We start from the raw sequence: 19,555 nt of genomic DNA on the forward strand, positions 1-19,555 counted from the left end.
TCAAAGCGAACATAGCTCGCAGTAATTAGCATATGTCTTCAACTAAGAGGGTGTGAGTTTGAATCTTCTCCCCAACATATTGTACTTAAAAAAACCAAAATAATTATACACGATCAGCTCAACTTAATGTCAATCTTAGAGGAGGATTTTGTCAGCAGATCAAAAATGGGATCCTTAACATACCCCTCAAGATTGTACTAAAAACAAAAAAAAAAGTTTCAAATTATTTTAAAATTTTGAAAAGTTAATTAATTTGATTATTGAGCGTCTTAGACCAAAAAAAAGTATATATTGTGTGTTTTTCTTTCTGGTAACTAATTTGTATATATGAACCTATGATTTTTAGAAAGTTAACCTTAGAAATATTTGGTATTGATTTTATTTATGAATTTTATAATAGGAGTTCAATTTCTTAGATTGAAGTTTTAATATCTAATAAGTAAGTTCTAAACCTTGGTCATCCAACTATAGAAATGGGGCCAACTAGAGTATAGCTCAGCGGATTAAGATACCTGTATCCGATCATGAGGTCGTGAGTTCGAATCTTCACCTGTACATGTTGTACTAAAAAAAACCAAACCTATAGAAATGGGCTTTGAGCACAAATATATATATATTTTAAATCTTGAATTCACAAATTAGATTATTAAGAATAAATAAAAAGATTAAATTTTACTCTTTTTTTCTTTTTTTTTTTTTGACATATTCTCACCTCTACATGTTGTATTAAAAAAACCTATAGAAATGGGCTTTGAAAACAAATATATCTTTTTCAAATCTTGAAGTCACAAATTAGATTATTAAGAATAAATAAAAGGAATAAATTTTACTCTTTTTTTTTTTACATATTATACTTGGAAGTCTTACCATTTAAACTCTACAATATATAACAATTTAATTGTTATACCTTGTATATATAGCTTAGATCGCCTTCAGCATTAAAATCAATATAAATAATATCACATGAACTTATAATCAATAAAATTTACACTTACTATTAAAATGTAATTACAGTCTCTCCAAAGACACATGCATACACCCAATTTAACAATTTAACATTTGTTTTACATGTGGAGACCTTTTTTTCACTTTTGATAAACTTTTTTTATTCATAAAGCAAGTAATTAATCCCGTGTCTTTCAATTTCAACCTTATATATAAGAATTGTCTATCTAAATATAGCTCAAGTGTTTAAAGTACCTATCTCTAATTAAAAGATCGTAAGTTCGAATCCTCACCTTCACATCTGGTACTAAAAGAATCTTTGTGCAGGAATTCATACATCAATTGGCACTGGTATGGTAAAAATAAAAATAAAAGAAAGAAAAAGCTTAATAGGACCATAATGAATATTGTCAATAATTTGTTTTATTTTGCAAAGGTAATATATCAATAATTGTACTCTATTTCTGTTCACGTGATAATTTTTGCATGGTTTTCTTTCAAAAGAGTCAATATCAATGCCCTAAGAATTTGTTATATAATCAATATATAAAATCTAATATATGATCTTTACAGAAAATGAAAACCGCTATTCTTTAAAGTTCCAAACTGCAATTTTAAAAAGCTATTTTTTTTTAAACCTAAAACAAAAATACCATCAAACACTTCCCAAATTCAGTTTTTACTCTTGGACTTGATAAGGTAGGTAAATTGTAATTTCGTCCGATTTTACTTAAATTCAGACAAGTGTTGCAATCTCTTACCTCAAACTTGAATAATTATTGCGATTTCTTGCTCCCGCTAAGTTTTCGTTTGAAAAATCATTAAAATGAAAGTATCTCGACATTATTTTTTTCCTCCTACTAATAGATCACTTTCAATTTTCTAGAATAGTAAGGAATCTTAGTTGTTAATTGGTAAATGTCGGAAACATTATTTATGAAAAGTTTTGAGAGGGGATGACACACGATTAGTCACCAAAATGACTAATACAAGACAAAAAACAAGGCAGCCTTTTCTTTTTCTGAAGTTTTGTCCAATGGAGAGCAGCACTTGTTCATCTTCACCAAGTCTTTGCTTTAACATTTGGTGACAACTTCTTCGCAAAGTTTCATTTTCCATCACATGGTCTGCTAATTCATAACTTTTTTTTTCTTCTTTTTCACAAATATTTCACAAGAAAAAATTGGATCCCACCGTCTGGAGTCGAGACATAAAATGATCAAAGAAACCTGGTAGTAAAAATGCAACACGATTGCCAGGAAATAAATAAGAAAGACGTTAGAATCCATATAAATGAATTAAATTTACCCAACTCATCAGCTTAAGCTTTTGGGTTGATTGATGGTTTATTCATCCTTAAGATGGTATCAAAGCGGTAAGTTATGTGTTCGAACCCTTGCCTTATGTTGTTTCCTCCCTCTTCGTTATAATTTCCACTCGTTGGGTATTGATGTAATTTTCCAAGCCGACCAAAAAAAATAGACACACCCATCATGAATTCTCTGGAATTACATAATATTTCAATGGCATTTTAGTCTCATTAAATAATTTCTATATTGAAACATTTATGAGCATTTTTTTCTTTGGTAACACCATATTAAAAATAAATTATTTTAAAAACTATTACTAAAAAATCTTGAGGGAAGATAAGAAAATTAATAATAATATATTACCAATAACAATAAGATTATAGCTAGGTTGTCTAATATAACAATCATTTCAAAATTCTACTTAGGTATAATATATATCAAATTATTAGTATATGTATATTGTGACAAAATAATGAAATTGATTGGGGAATAATATTTAATGATACGTACTATGTTAAGCTTGATTATGTTCACATTTAATGATCTGAATAATGACAATAAAATTTAATTTAATACTTCGACTATTCTTTCAGATAATTAATGCCAATAATATTCTCTTTTTATTCCTTATTTTTCGTACTCAATAATTCCTCACAATACAAATCACTTTCATTCTGAATAAGTTTGAAAAATTAGGTGGAACAGAGAGAAGATATTTTATTATTATATAGAAAATGTTTAGGTACATATATTTATTATTTTCCTTTTGACTTCTATTTTCTGGAAAAAAAAAGAGAAATAGTGAAGGAAAATAGAAAAAAATAGTTATAATAATGTGTTATTTTTCTTTCATTTGAGTCGTTGATGATAAAACTCTCCGAGTAAAAATTATAAATGATGGAATATTAAATGACATATAGACCGAAATATAATTTAATTAATCAAGATGTTAGTTAAACTTATTTAATAGAGTAGCCCAATTTGAATTCCTACTCCTTGTTTTTGTTATAAAATTCTAAAAAAAATTAATAAATATTGCACCTTTTTAATTATAATTATATATTCTCAATTGCTATTAACTTAATTTTCCATAAAGTCTCCTTTCATGACCCTTTCATTTTTAATATATTTTTTAAATTAAGTGGAGAAACACTACTTCTATCTTATGCTTCTTTGTTTTGTTACCATACTTTTTAAAAAATATTTTCAAAATCTCATCTAAATTTTGAAAATTTAAAAAAAAAAAGTAGTTCTAAACATTTATTTTTGTCTTTAGAATTTGGCAAATAATTCAACTGTGTTTCTAAAGAAGGCGAAAAACATACCAAATATAGTATAATTAATTAAAAAAATCAAAAAATAAAATAATTATCAAACATGACTTTTAATTAATGGATTAATACACATATTCCTACTAAATTAAAGAGTCGTAATCAATAGGATATAGCTCCAAATGACATCGGACCAATGTCTACGGCCTATGTCATCACATAAATAACTTTTTTGATAATGGATGGTGAAATCCAATGAATGACATGGCAAATAATTCAAACCTTTTATTTTATTTTGTTGTTTGTTTATTTTTGTAGATAATCAAAAAGAATATTATGTAGGACCCAAGTTTGGAAAATGTTTCCCTTTTTCTTGCAAATGAAGTGAGTAAAAAAGGTAGTTGACCCAAGTGCCTATGGAAAAGCCTTGATTTTGTATCTCCTCTCGAAGGATTCTTATGAGTTCTGCCATTTTTTTAACACATGCTCCCAATGAGTAAATAAACTTTAATTATAAAAGTTTCGATCAACCGAGAAGTCTGAATTTATATATACTATATATTTTGTGTGTTTATATTGTAAAAGAAAATGGCGAAGTTGCAAAAATTTTCACTATCTAATTCACGTTATAATGTTATAAAAACTCAATTATTAATGGGGACACATTTTTTTTTTCAAATGAATGATTAAATTATTGCTATAACTAAACGATAACTTGATATTTTATTATTCGGAATGATGATTTGATAATTCAATTTTTACCCAAAAATGCTTTTATTCTAAAAAAAAAACCATTAATGTTAAAAACGTAGTTAACACCATTAATCATTGATTTATAAAAACATAGTTAAATTTGTTTTTGCTATTATCACTTTTAATTTTTCATTAAAAAATAGCATGTTGTACTGTTATTTTTCTTAAACATAATATTGTAAACTTTGTTTCTTATTTTATATTTTTTTATTACAAATTTGAAAATGGTATAGTGTAAATACAATATATTACTTTTATATTTCTCTCTGAGTTTTAATTTTATGTTATTTGGTAGAAAATTCAATCATAACTCATTGGATAAAGAATCAATTACGTTTAACTTAATGATCAATAACACAACGGTTAGAAAACAAAAACTTTATATAAGATCTATGCATGGGAGTAGGTTAAAGAACTATAATATCTGCATGGTTTGGGTCTTCCTCAACTATGCAATCTTAGACCAAAGATGGACAATACTCTTTTGGATGGGGAATAGGAGACTAAAAAGCATAGTATATTGAGGACCATAATCTGTATTTATAAGTTGATTATATACTTCTTTATCTTTTGAGTTGTTCTGTCAGATCGGTCGTTCAAGACCTTTGGTCTCTACTCGAACCCGATGAAAAAAATGGAATCACTTCTTATGGACTCGTTGAGAATGATTCTGATCTAGTTCATGGCCTATTAGAGGTAGAAGGCACTCTGTTGGGATCTTCACGGACAGAAAAAGATTGCAGTCGATTTGATAATGATCGTTTCCCATAATCCCCTAGGATCAACGGGCTGGTATCTGCCCAGCGGGCCATAGGAAGTTTATGGGTCCTAATTAGACCATTTATTTTTCCCATGGATAGTAGTACATTTACTTTATCATAAATTATTACCCATTTAATGGAATTAATTAAATTAATTCCAACAACAACTCCATTGTAAACTCATACTTTCTCCCTTAAGAAAATTTTCTAGAAAATCACGACCTAAAATTGCTTCAAGTCGAAGAGGCAAAAATTTTCAATTTTCCATTTCAGTTTTCAATTTTACCTTCTGTACTTTTTAATAATTAAGCGGATATATAGGGAAGAGAAAAAAAAGAGTCGAGAAAAAAATTGTTTTTTAAAAGAAAAATATTTTTATTTACCCCAAACCTTTTGTTGTTGTTTTTAATTATTATTATTTTTGTTGATTTTAAAATTTAAAATTTCGATGTTTGTGAAAAAGGTATCATCACCTGAAAAAAACCAAATATGTTTCAAAATTCTTATTTTTCTATTATTCTTAGTACGTAGAAGCGGAGGTTGGAACAAATGACTTTTTGTTGGCAATATATGCATTAATTAGTCTCTAAAATTCTATTTGTTAAAGCATCTTTAAGAGAATTTTTATTTATTTCCAAAAAAAATAATAATAATTAGAGAATTTTTATATATTAATTTCTCTGCCCCTTGTCTACTTACCTAATTACATCATTATTCATTTTTAGGCTAATATTCAAGATTCTTTTCTATTTTGATTTGAAGGCAACTTTGGACAAAAATCTTTTCTTTATTTTCATTATTATTATTATTGAAATTCTTTCGTTTTCTCAATGAATTTGTTCGAATTTGTCAATTTATAATCAGTCTAATGACGTTTTCATATCTCATTCACTTTAGAACAGGTATAATTATTTGCCAAGTATTTTGGTTGTTGAGAAAACGTTTATTACATTATAGGCATAAATTTTGGCTTTCTAATTATTTCCCATTTTAATAATTAAATGTGCCTTAAATATCATAAAATTAAAATTGACCTAACAACTTCAAATCATTTCAAAGGAAAATTTTAAGGAGCAGATTTTATTTGTGTTTCATCATTTACTTCAATTTATTAATATTAATGTTTTTTTTCATTAGTGTGAGTGGTATTCAACCTATCAAAAAAAACTCTTTAATTGAAGATATAGCTCAATTATCTAAAACATTGATCTATTTACCATGTCATTTTGATTGAAGTTCTCATATTATTATAATATTTCTTGTTGTTCTATGTATATTCTCACCATAAATTTTAATATATCTAAAATTAGAAGGGTGGGGTAAATACGAGGTTAATGCATCTTTACCTCTTTTAAAGAATCATAAAATTTAGAAAAACGGAGGTGTGAGCGAGTTATATGACATCTGGATCGATAATCAACAGACCCAATAAAATCTCTCAAAACTAAATCGATAATTAATATAAACAAACCGAGATGATAAACTTTGGTCATTTTCGACAATTTATTTTTTAAATCTCATGTTATTACTTGTATCTTAAATTGATGTATTGAAAATGAAGGAATTAGGCAATGAAATTTTGCTTGAAATGGAAGGGAAAAAGGAAAAAAAAAATGTTATTGTGTGACAAAGCAAAGCAAGATAGGTAAGAGGAAGGATGTGAAAAGAAAAGATTCTTAAATTTATTGTGTGGCACATGCTTGCATTTAATACAAAACAGACTCTTTTGCTTTATTTGTTAAGCAATCAAAGGACAATTGGTGAGGGAGTTTTTTGTTCTTTTGCCCATTTTATTTACAAGAGGAATCAAATAAAAACTACTTCAAATCATGCGTCTTCTTAATTCTTTGTCCTTTATTCCTCCCCATGCCCTTTTTTAATTTCTTTTAATTTTTTTTCCCTTTTTTATGGTATCCATCATTTTCATTGTTCATTTTTTTGGATGCAAAACAAACTCAAAACCCAAAATGGAATTATTAAGGATTTTTAATCTCCTAATAATGGTATAATTATTTTTTTTGGTTAATTTGGTTTTTAATTGATTTTTTTGTTAATAATTGTGATAACCATTTCTAATTTCTGCGTTCTAAAACCTATATTATACAAATATTTCAAGAAGTCCCGACTTGTTTTTGTTTTGGGAAATTAAAAATAGAAACAAAATAAATAAATTATCAATAAAGAAAGACTAACAATTAGATATGTCCAAAAAATGGTTTTTTTTTTGCTTGGAGTACCAAAAAATGGGTTTGAGCAACAGCTCTAATACCTAACCCTATTATAAAAAACAAAATACGATGATGTAAAATTAAATTAATGGGAATTTTAAATTGTCATTGAAGTTCATATTTTTAACTTTTAAAACAAGTTTTATGTTACCATTTATTTTCTTCTAACCCGCGGTACAATTATATAACTACTTGAGTACTTTTATGGTCAAGTTTAGAATATCAACCACATTCGTCGAACGTCGTCTTCACATAACTTCACCAAACATCCATCACACGTACATTGTCTCGATCGAACCCCCTTCTTTCGTTCAAAAAACAAAAAGAAAATCCTAATGCCCCACCCCACGAATGTGTTCCTTGGTTTCGTGGCAACAACCTAATGAAGCAAAGATTGTAAGGTTTACTCAAAAATGAAGAAATGGGGTTTGTTTTTCTCTCTCTCTCAAATAATGAAGAAATAATTTTGGTTTCCGTTAAGAATCCCAATGAAATAAGTTGATGAAATTTCACAGCTTTTGGTAGCATCCTGATTTCTTGCCATTGTTGGCGCTGCCTCTCCCACGTGCTCTCTCTCTCCATCAACATAAACTTTCCCTTTTTGCATCCCCATGCACTCCATATTCTCTACGTATTCCCCCTTCTTCTTCTCTCTTTCTCACCTTCTCCCAACTTTTCCATTTTTTTACTTCAATCCCTCATTTATCAATTTGACGAATCAAGCAAATCGAGTTTTAAGAAATACGGTCATCAACTCTACGAGAATGGACGGCTGATAACACGTATATATGTGTGATCTGTTATGACTCATTGATGCATGGATCCTTAGATGTATGATAGTCTATGATAAGCGCCAAGGTTGCTCGGATTTACAAAGCTACAAGTAATTCTAGGATCCTTGCAAACATTCACAAAAGTTGCTAACTTACTGAGTTATTCCAACCAAGAGTAGGGGTGAGAAGGATGAATCACTCTTAGATCACACCTAGAATGTATGATAGTCACTCGTAGATTCTAAAACGACTCACTCCAGAATTAGCATGATCGAGACTAATCCAATGAATCGGTTTAACATCAAACCTAAAGCAAGATTTGGAAGAGACAACACCAAATGTGTTAAGGAACAAAAGTTCTTGATTTCAATCTGTCAAATCTTGCTCTGACACCAGGAATTATTTGGTAAGTTAGTCACTTTTGTGAATGTTTGTAAGTGTCCTAGAAGGACCTCTAATTTTGTAAACCCGAGCAACCTTGGCGCTTATCAGTCTAACAATATATATAGTTTCGTTTTTTCTTTTATATATCCGATGGTTAAAAACATGTGACAATTTGTATGTCAACAAGTAATAGTTTAGTAGTCATGTGACATGATATGATCAAAACCTTCGTGAATATAAAATTAGAAATCAAACACTAGAATCTTCAAATCGATTCATTTCAATCCTAAAATTTAGGTTGTACATTGGATTGCCTTGAGATCAAAGGTCTCGAGATAAGAACAAGTTCCTTGATCAAAAGAGTCAATCCTCCCTAAGATAGGACGATCAATCCTACTTGAATGTTCTTGACATGTAACTCAAAAACATGAATTTGCAGAAGTTCAAAAAGCTTCTAGCTAATTTGAAAGGAAAAACTCAGGCGCTAAATTCCATTCATCAAATATTTGATATGCCAAATAAACTAATGACAAGACTTTAGATAGCCTCCCAACTAAAGTTTAGATGTCACATCATCAGCTATAGGAAAAAGGACAAAAGTACCCCTAATTAATAGGTTCGTAAAAGGGTAAAATAGGAAAGCAATAAAATTACATTAAAAAAAAACTCTCAAATACGTGTATCATAATGTGATTTTCTAGCTAGGCAGTTCATATCATGACATCTCTCTACTCTTAAATAGCTATAAGTTTGAATCCACACTATTATATTTGTGACAACTATATTATATCAGTTACATACATTGCATACTTTTTTTTCCGTTGTTTTTCAATTAATTGTTATTTTCTAAAATAATGTCTTATCAAATCTCAAATCAATTTGCTTCATTCAAAAGGCTAATTTTACTAGCTAGGGTCAAGAGGCTAATTAGCACCATCTCAATCAATTTCTTCCTAAAATAAAATGTATCACATACACCAATTTTTTCTCTATCAAAATTGATGACATGACATCTTCATACGTATATAAACATAGATTCGAATTCACGACTCTTAGATCGGAAATAAATATTTTAACTAGCTGAGATATGCACATCTTGTATCTATATTAACATAAATACACATAAATACATATAATCTCAATTTATGTGTTTTTTCTTTTTCCTTCTTATTTAGAAAATTGATCCACCAATTCTTTGTATGCAGTAAATGGTTAGGTCAACTTTGTGGGGGAATTCTGTGTCATTTCTGTTCAAATTATTTTATCAAAAAGTCAAAAAGATTTAATATAATTCAACTTTTCCATCAATTTAAGTGAATATTTGATTCCAAATTACAAAGGAAGAACGATCATGATTTGATTAGAAAGTTATATTGATTTTATGCAGCACTGCAGCTACATCTCTTTTTTTGTTCTTTTTTTTCAAATGATATTTTTAGCATTACCAGATTAAACTCAACCTGCTAGATTTATTTATTTACTTACTACATGTCTTTTTATATTAAAGTTTATTTTTATCCGTTTAAAAAAATAGCAGTATTTTTTTTAGTACAATAATTTGAGGATAATGGATATGGTGATCGAACCCTCCAACCTCAAAGAAAGGAGTACATGTAAATTACCGCTTACCTTGTTCATGTTGGCAAAATAGCTGTAATTTAATATTTAGTTGGAAAACCATATTGTATTAATAGACAAAAACCGAATATAATAGACTTGTGTTAGATCTTGAAATAGATAACTAGTTAATATGCTAAACACTCAAAAAAAAAAAGAAAACAAAAATAAAAAACTAGTTACAATGATTTAAATAGACTTTCATGTTCTAGAAATAAAAATATAACATTACTATAAAGTTTAAGAGCAGCTTTATTTTTTGGATATTGTTTTATCAAAAAGACTTTACACTAAGAGATATTTTTCTATGCACCTGTAAAAAAAAAAAAAGAGATATTTTTCTTACATTAATACATATAATATGGTTGATTTACCCCACTTATAAAAGCTGTAAAACAGTATTTTTTTTAAGTTGGGTGACTAAAATAAAATAATATAAGAGTTTAGAAATAATAATATAATACAAATTTTTTTCTTTTTTGGTATACTATTGGAGTGGCCTTTGTGAGCTCATGCAGACGTAGAGGAAAGAAGAATGATTAGGTGAATAATTGTCTGTGTTTAGAATTAAAATTAATTAGAGAAAAAGTTGAAATTGGGAGATTACCAAGCCTTAATAAGAACGCACGTTTAGAATTAAAATTACGTTTAAAAAAAACATAAATTAGGTAAAATTTTAAAAACAATCAAAATAAAGCGATTAATTAATTATTACTTGATTTGACATAATTTGTAGGAACTTTTTATTATTTTATATTTGATGTGATACATTTAAAACAAAAGAAAGGGAAAAAGATAAGAAGTTGGATTGATTTATTTGATATAGTACAGTTATGATAAAAGGAGAAAGATGACACAATTAGAGAATCAATTTGCATCATAAATTGTTAGGAATTAAAATTAAAAATTAACAAATAATATTTGACAGAGAAATTCTAATCCATGATGATTGAAGACAAGATTTAGGGGAAGTTTTTATTACATATTCATGAGTCCATTTTAATCTTAGATTTTAATTTCATTTATATCTGATTCTAAATTTGAATAAATGTCTATCTTAATCCGGTTAGCGTAGCTCAATAATTAAAATACTAGTTACCTTTTCAAAAATCGAAAATTTGAATTCTCATCTATATAATTGAAATGCTATATTCTCAACCAGAGAAGAAGAAAAAACTCATTTAAAAATACCGTAACAAGATAAAGACGTTAAAACACAAAAAAATTAGGTTTATAAAAGTAATCTCATGCAACTATAAGAGTGATAAAAAAAATACTTATTTTATTAATTGATTAGCTGCATTTAAATTTGGAGTTTAGTTTTTTTTAAGTACAATAATACATATGCGCAATTACAATAATACAGATGGCATGCGGTCCGGGATAATTAGTAGATTGGCATAATTTGATGTTTATTGATAATTTTTTTTTTTTTTATGGTTAAACAAAATTAAGTGTTTGGTTTAATAAAACAGAGTTTTTTTTAATACATCAAATTAGAGTATGGGGTTCAAACCTCCAACCTTAAGGAAGTGAGTAAATACCAATTATCATTAGCTACTCATGTTCGCTTTATAAAATTAGAGTTAAATGTATAGGTAGGATATTTTTTTTATTAAAATTTCAAATTTCGTTTTTTAAACTGAAGATTTTGTTTTTAAGAATTATGACCTCGTTCGGTAAAGATTTTGTTCTAAATTTTTTATTTTTAAAAATTATGATTACTTCTCCTCACATTCTTTAGTACGTTTTTTATCACTCTTATAAATGTATTTAAAAATATGAACCAAAATTCGAAAACAAAAATAAATTTTTAAAAACTTTTTTAAAAAATAAAATTTGACTTAGATTTTTAAAATGTTTTTAAAAACTCTATAATAAAACAAATAAATGTATAAATAGAAGTAGTTATCAGACCCGACAGAATAATTCTAATTCGATATTCAAACATCTCGGCCCACCGAGGTTCTATTTTCAAATTTTAAAATCCCAATTTTTCTTCTCAATAAAATAAAAAGATGAAAATCATAAACATTGGAAGGAATCTTACTTTATAGGATGAATTAATGTGAAGAGAGAGATTATGGCACTATTTTTGGAATATCTACAAAATTATATATAAAATAACTTTGGTTGTAGAAACATATTTGCTTTTTCCTCTTCTTAAAGTCAAAGTTCCGTATGGTTTCTTTTATAATCACAAAAATAAGTGATTCTTATCGATTTTTCTTCCTTTAGACATATTTTACTCAAAACGTTGAAGAGAAGATAGTGTATCAAGCTGTTCGTAAGAGTCAACTTATCATTTTCCACATAAATTTTAGACGAAAAAAATTTTAAGAGAGTTCGTCGACTCAACTACTGTCAATGTAGGATCTATACTTAGATTTAACCAACTACCTATTTGGTCAGTTGTATTATACCAAAAGTGCAATATTACTCTATAAACATTAAATATAATATCTTTTGTATAGATAATAATATTGAAAATTAAAATATTTTCACATTATTATAGACCAGTAATTTTTTGAGTTCTAAAGTTGTATCCCTGTTTCCAAATTTGTTATAGACCATATTCTTTATTTTCAAGTCCGGATAATATTTATAAGCTTTTTTAAGGGTATTATAATTTAAATAAGACTTGAACCCAGCATTTTTAATGAAATGTTTTTTTTTTTTGACAAAATTAAGGTTATTAACGTGTTGGTGGGAGGAAAAATAATTACAAAATCATGACAGCAACAATTTTGATTAGTCTGTTTTAATTAAGAATATTACAATTTAAAATTTAAAGTTAGAAAAAAGAAACCCAAATTCTAATTTTCTAAAAGAAAGTACCGTTGGAATAAAGTTGGAATGGGCTTTATGAAAAACCTTTACAGGCCTGCATTCTGTGTTATCTCGTATACTTCTCCCTATGTGCCTTGGCCCAATTACAATTTTAACTTGAATATGGGCCTCAGCCTCGGCCCAATTACAAATCTACCTTTTTTTAAGGTTTAATTACAAAAATAAATAAATAAAAGACTTATATTTTTTCAAAAATTTCAATATTATCCTTAACCTTTCCTCTCTTTCCAAAATATTAACAGATGTTTGTTCAAATGATATTTTTGAAACGCTTACTAAAAGCCAAGAGTAGTATAAAAATTTTGAAATGATATTAACATAAAGTATCGACAAATGTGAAGGATGCTCAAGACAAATCTCATCAAATTACATCATTCATTTTCACCTACATTTCTAATTTAAGCATTAAAATTTAAAATTTTTGGGAGAACAGAAATGACTCGTATACATCAATTAAAAAATCATTAGTAAAAAGAAAAATGAACTAAACCTCTATAATACCAAATCATAGCTAGGTTACATCGTGTTAGCCACATAATCGTATAACTAAGAACGACGAGAAGTCGAGAGACGATTGTTATCGGGAAGTTCGGGGACTCGGTAGGACGATGGAGGCAAGCCTAGGGGACATGTGGATTCTAGGGCTAGGCCTTGGGGATGGAATTGGCATATTGGAGTTGAAAGGTTGTTGCGTGGAGATTCTTGGCGACAGATTCAGCTTCTCCAATGCCTGAAATTGGAGCTTCGTCGGATATTCTCTTACGCACCCAATGCGAGGCCCGGCGCCGGTCGTCCACTTGCTTCTTCTCATTCCGCCAGCTTCCACGGTGGCTCCTCCGCCGTGTTCGGTTTCCGCTGCGGCCGCGGAGTCGCGGGTGTTTTCCTTCTCCTCTTCTGTGCTCCAAGATGATGTGGTTTCGTCCATTTTCTTTCCGTTGTTGTTGGGAGGTACATCATCGTCTGTTGCACATCTCTGCGTGGTCCAAAAAATAAATTAGTTTTTTGAAACAAAAAGAAAAATAGTTTTTACTAATATTTTTAAAAAAATAAAAGTTAGACTATAAGTTTCCCTGAGAATACTTAAACTGGTCAACACTTATCTTCATGCTTATCACTAATAAAATTTTGATAGTTTTTTAGTTTTCTGAAAAACATTAAAATATCTCTTTTTTCTGTATTTGTATCTTAATTACTTGTCAAATTTCTATTTTTTAATACAACATATTAGGGGGGAATCGAACTCACAACCTTTATTTGAGGTATATGTCAATTATTTGTCAAATTTGTATTGGTGGACAATAAGTAGGCACTTAAATTTTTTTTAATAAATTCATAAACTTTCTAATTAATGTTTTGTCTAATAAATTTTTTGAAACTTTAAAAAGTGTCAATCTCATCAAAATTAAAAGTTTAGTTTAATTACAAAGTTATTAAAGACTTGTTAAACATTTTTGAAATATTTAAGAATATTTTAGATGCAACTTTAAAAGTCTGGACAAACATTATGATTTAACGAAAAAAAATAATAAATATAAGTAATACAATTTTACATTGTAAAGAAACAAGTAATTTATACCTTAACGTTTGTTAGGTCAACATTGTTGTCCTTCAAGAATGCAATGAACTCCATGAAATTCTCTTCGGTTGGACGGTAATGCCCACTATACGGCCATATTGCCTGAAATAAAGTTCCATTTTCAAAACCCATTAATAAATTTTTTTCTTAGTTTGAGAAAAAAAAAAGTGGTGATTTATATTTTAATTTTCTACCACATTAATAAAAATATAAAATATTTAGGTCCTGATCGGTGAGCACCTATCTCTACTCTATCCTAATCCCAATTAAAAAATTGACAGCTCCTTATTATGTTTAAAAAAATTATATATTTTTGCATTTCTCTCTGAATTGTCAAACATTAAGGGTGGTTTCATCAATCGAGTCCTAAGTATTTTTCATCATATTTTGAAGATTATATATGATACCTTTAGAATACCGTCATAGGCGACCAACCGGCCAGACGCTGTCGTGACACCGCCGGCGAGAAAGCTAGAGTGTTGAAAATGTCCTTTTATCTTTTTCCCGACATACAAATTCTTGGAAGCACTAAGGACGAAGATCCATTTGGAGTCATTATTGAGAGTGTGAACAAAAATGCCAATTTGTTTGTACACCAGCTTCCCTTCCTTCACGATCACTTCGTAAGATTCTCTTTCATTCTGCTCCACCAAAGCAATAAAGTTTTCATATAAACTTAACTCTTTGAGATCTAAAAGATTGACAAGTTTATAAGATATATAAGGTGCTTCTTTCCTTACCAATTAATTTTGAAATTGATAATTTTGAGATAAAAATTCATAAATATTAATAACTAATCATTAAAATTAAACAAAAAAAAAAACTTCACATCGACCAAGAGAATCAAAGTTGTTGATACGTACAGGCCCGAGATATTGAATGCATTGTCGTTGTAGAACAGCTCTAGAGCACTTTTCGAGATTAATCTCTTTTCCATCTCCGATATCCAACCTTTATTTGTCAAAAAGATACAGATGAAAACAATTAGTAAAGTATATTTATAAGTATAATGTCTTACAAGTTAATTTGCTAATATAATTAGATATTCAAATCCTAACTTTATTGGTAAAAGATACACATTTCCACTAGTCGAGTCATGTTCAAGTTTTGGATAGATATAATAATATAATCAAAGGGTGCAAGAAATTGATTAATAATTTCCTATGTCAAACTTTAATCACTCTAATATTAAAATTGAATATTTTTTCAAAAGAATAAACATTTGACTTTGATATTAAAAATAAAATAAAATAACTCACGTCCAATAAGAGTTAATTATTTTATTATTTTACTTACCAATAAAAAAAGGGCTGTGAGCTTTGACTTTGAAACCAAACATTGTAGTAAATGTGGAGATTGTGGCCGTAGCGATGACGTGGATCGATCTGTTTCAGTGCAGCAGACAACTTTTATTTAAATTTTAAAAAATAAAAATATATATATATATTAAGTATATATTATTATTTTTTGATGATAACGTTCAACTTTTCCCATTTAATTAAATTATTTCTAAATTAAAGATATTTAAATATAATTGAAGAAATAAACTTTCCAATTATGGAAGTCTAAGGCCTTACAGCTTCAAGCCAGTGTCTCAAAGCCAATTTCTGAGCTTTCTCATTCTTCGATAAGCCCTTCCCCACCTGCAACCAAACAAATACGTATTTTTCATTTCATTTAGTTGTTAATTTTTTAATTATAATAAATAAGAGTTATCTACTTACCAGTAAACACTAAATTTTAACTATATTTTAATTCCTTTTAGTTCTTTAAGTTAGCTTTTAAGCATGGGTGTAGGAAAAAAAAAACAAATTCTAACATCAACTTTTTTTTATCATTGAAAACAAAACAGATTTCAAATTCTGGTCAATTCAGGGTGTAAAAACTTGACAAATCTTCAATCCCTCTCTTTGGATTCAAATCCTTAGAATTCTATACTTGTTAAAAGATTTTTAAAAAATTGAATCAATTACAAAGATGGGATCGATAATATTATATAACGTAATTCTCAAAGGATAAGTCAAATAAATTCGTAAAATCAAAGCCCATTTAGATTGTTCACCTAAAAAAATAGAAAAACCAAAACCAATCTCGAGTTTGAGAAAACTTTCTGAAGAACAAAGTTGGTCCAAAATTTGACAGAAGAAAAAATAAATTATAAATAATTTAACTATCGATATCACAAGGAAAAAGAAGAAAAAAAAAAAAGTACCTTTGCGGCTCTTACTCCGGCCCTTGACCACTTCGACACGGCGGTTTCCGATTTGTCGGAGTCGAAAAACGACACAGAGCTCCGCCGTAGCGCTGCGAAGTCCAACGCCTTCCACCTGAAAAAAATATATATATACAAAAATCAGAAAACTCGATTCGTCATTATTTGTCGAAAAAGATAAAAAAAAAAAATTCTGGGTTTTGTTTAATTACCATAATTCTTCAACGACAACGGCACAATCGGCGAGGTTCCGTCTTGTTCGGTAACTTTTGTAAACTTTCTGCAACTTGACGGCGGCGGCGTCGAACTGATCTCCGGCCGGAGACACCGCCGCAGTGGAGTTTCTCGACCTGGGCAGTGGGATTCCGGCGAAATTCCCAAAGGGAAAATCATTCCTACTCGGCTGCAGCTTCAAATTCCCGGCATTCTTCTCCGTCCTAAATCCCCGGATGCCCTTCTTCGTCTCAGGTGGCAACACCGCCGCCTCCGCCTCCGCCTTCTCTATCACAGCACACATTTTCTGCACAAACGACCAAATATTTACATCAATTAATATCTCAAAACCTCAAATTCTTAATCTTTCTTCATAAAATGTGTCAATCCACCAAGTCATATTCATCGTCTTAAGCCTAAAAATGTTAATTTGCTCAAAGGGTAGGTTTCTAACCACACAGGATGAATGCTGGAAAGAGCTGGTTGATCTCTAATAATATTATCTCTCAATCTTTTCAATATGAAGTTCTTAACAAATACAAGTCTCCCACCCAAACTCATCTCGGATCGTATCCGAGATCAAATGAAAGAAAGTAGAAGGGAAAGAAATGAGAACCCACCTGAAGAAAAAATGAGTGGAAGAGAGAGAGAGAGAGAGAAAATCCTAATTCTTTTGTTGTGTTGGGATTTAGGATGACGAAGTTGTTAATGTTATTGCTAATTGCTGTGTATATATATAGGGAAGAGAGAGAGAGAGAGGGAAAAAGGAAGTGAAGAAATGGAATGAACCTCGGCCCCGTCGAAGACGCAGAACAAAAACCAAAGAATGGACCTGTCAATGTGAGTGGTTTGAATGGAAATTCTTAATTGAATGAAATTTAAATTTTGCTGCAAGAACACGAACACGAACACGAACACGAGGGGGTTTGATTTTGACGGGTTCAACACAACTTGTGAAACTCATATTTTCCCATAGTTTCGATTTTTTTCTTTTCCATTTTAGTTCTTACCTCGAGAGCAACGTTATTCTCACCGTCTTAAATATTTTACAATTAACAGTGAGACTTGTCAAATTTTGAATAGAGTGAGAAATATAAAAATATAAATTTAAAATAATAATAATAAGTTGTTAAATTTTCAGTGATGACAAGAATACTTTTATTTTCAAAATGAAAAATACTTAGATCAGGTAAGGAGTAACATTGTCTCTACCACCCTTAAATATTTGACAACTAAGTGATAAATACAAAAATATGAATTTTTTTTACTCTATGAGGTGTCGAATTTTCAATGGTTGTCTTCACCAATGAGACAAGTATTTTCCTTTCAAACTACAAATTTCATTTTTACACACAATAGAAACTATTTACTACAAACTTGTGACTATATTTCAAGATATTTAGAAAGTTACGTGTTATGTTAGAATTAGGATCTAGATAAACGAGATAAAATTGAAAATGTGGATGGACTATAACAGTTACTTTCTAAAAGTATAGAGTCTAAATAGACATTTTGAAAGTACAGTTACTAAAATGAACAAAAATTAAAAATATGATGATCAAAACAGACGTTTGAAAATGAATTAAAGTCGAAATTATAAAAACAAAATAATATTTAATTTTCATTTTAATGGAAAAAATGGAAATTAATAGGTAAGAGATAGTGGGAAATGGGAATCTACTTCACGAGGTGCCTACTTATTGAAACAAAGGTTGTTTTATTTTGTTACAATATGAATTTATATGTTTCGGATTTAGTTCATTTGATACGCGTGTTGGGAAAATAAATTGTTTCCTTTGAAATATATTCAGTTTCCATTAAACTGGACTGCAAATTTCAATAAGAGTAATAATTTTAAGCATCTACCGAATTAAAAATAAAAAACTAACAATTTCTCGAAATTCATTAATTTCAACGAAATTCAGACTCGAGTAGGTAAATCAATCTACAAAATTGGTTATTGAAAATAAAAGAGAAATTTCATTGTATGGCATACTTTTTATATGTGTTCTAAAAATTGTCACATTTTTCTTTTTTATTTTTCTTTTCAAATGTGATATAAGGGTTTTTTTTTTAAATGTGTTATGTATTACATTCAAAGTTTTAATTATATTTGAATGGTAATGTCGTTGGTAAAATTTATCTCTCTGTTATATTTGAAAATAAATAATTAATTTATGACATTAATTTAAATGGTCTCTCAAATAAATGGTGGTAAAAAAAATACCTAAATTTAAGGTAAAAATTTCAAAGGCAAATTTTAAAATGTCCCCAAATTAGTTTCTTTGAAACAAAATTGAAATAGATTATGTAAAAACCGATGAAACAAAGTTGGTTGAGCCAATTTCCATACCACATGTTTCAACTCTTGTAATTGGATCAATTTTTCAAAATGTAATTTTTTTTAAATATATTTTGAGAAATGCCATAACATTTTAAAAAATATAACATAATTCTTTAATGTATTTTATATTTCTATTTAAGTTCAAGTTCTGTTTTACTATTTTGGTCAAATTTTAAACATCTTAAAATCTATATTTATTTAACGTTATTGAGATAAGTGCCTCTTTTAAAAGTTATTTTACTTTTTATTAAAAAAAATAGAACTTTTTATAAAACTTTATTGAAATTTTAATAACTTTTTAAGAAGTTTGATAGTTCA

General features: G+C 28.6%; 1 protein-coding gene across 1 annotated transcript; it reads right to left on the bottom strand.

The window, feature by feature from the left end:
• Positions 1 to 13,223: 13,223 nt before the first annotated feature.
• Positions 13,224 to 17,197, bottom strand: LOC111020282 (IQ domain-containing protein IQM1-like). The gene is made up of 8 exons (XM_022296899.2): positions 16,893 to 17,197; positions 16,681 to 16,795; positions 16,046 to 16,111; positions 15,765 to 15,853; positions 15,332 to 15,419; positions 14,876 to 15,109; positions 14,469 to 14,570; positions 13,224 to 13,865 (listed from the first exon to the last, which is right to left on the bottom strand). The coding sequence occupies exons 1-8, from the start codon at positions 17,195 to 17,197 to the stop codon at positions 13,470 to 13,472; spliced, it is 1,395 nt and encodes a 464-aa protein (XP_022152591.1). The 3' UTR covers positions 13,224 to 13,469.
• Positions 17,198 to 19,555: the final 2,358 nt, after the last annotated feature.

The sequence above is a fragment of the Momordica charantia genome (genome assembly GCF_013281855.1).
Source record: "Momordica charantia cultivar OHB3-1 chromosome 8 unlocalized genomic scaffold, Mcharantia_2.0 BLBB01000008.1, whole genome shotgun sequence".
NCBI lineage: Eukaryota > Viridiplantae > Streptophyta > Magnoliopsida > Cucurbitales > Cucurbitaceae > Momordica > Momordica charantia.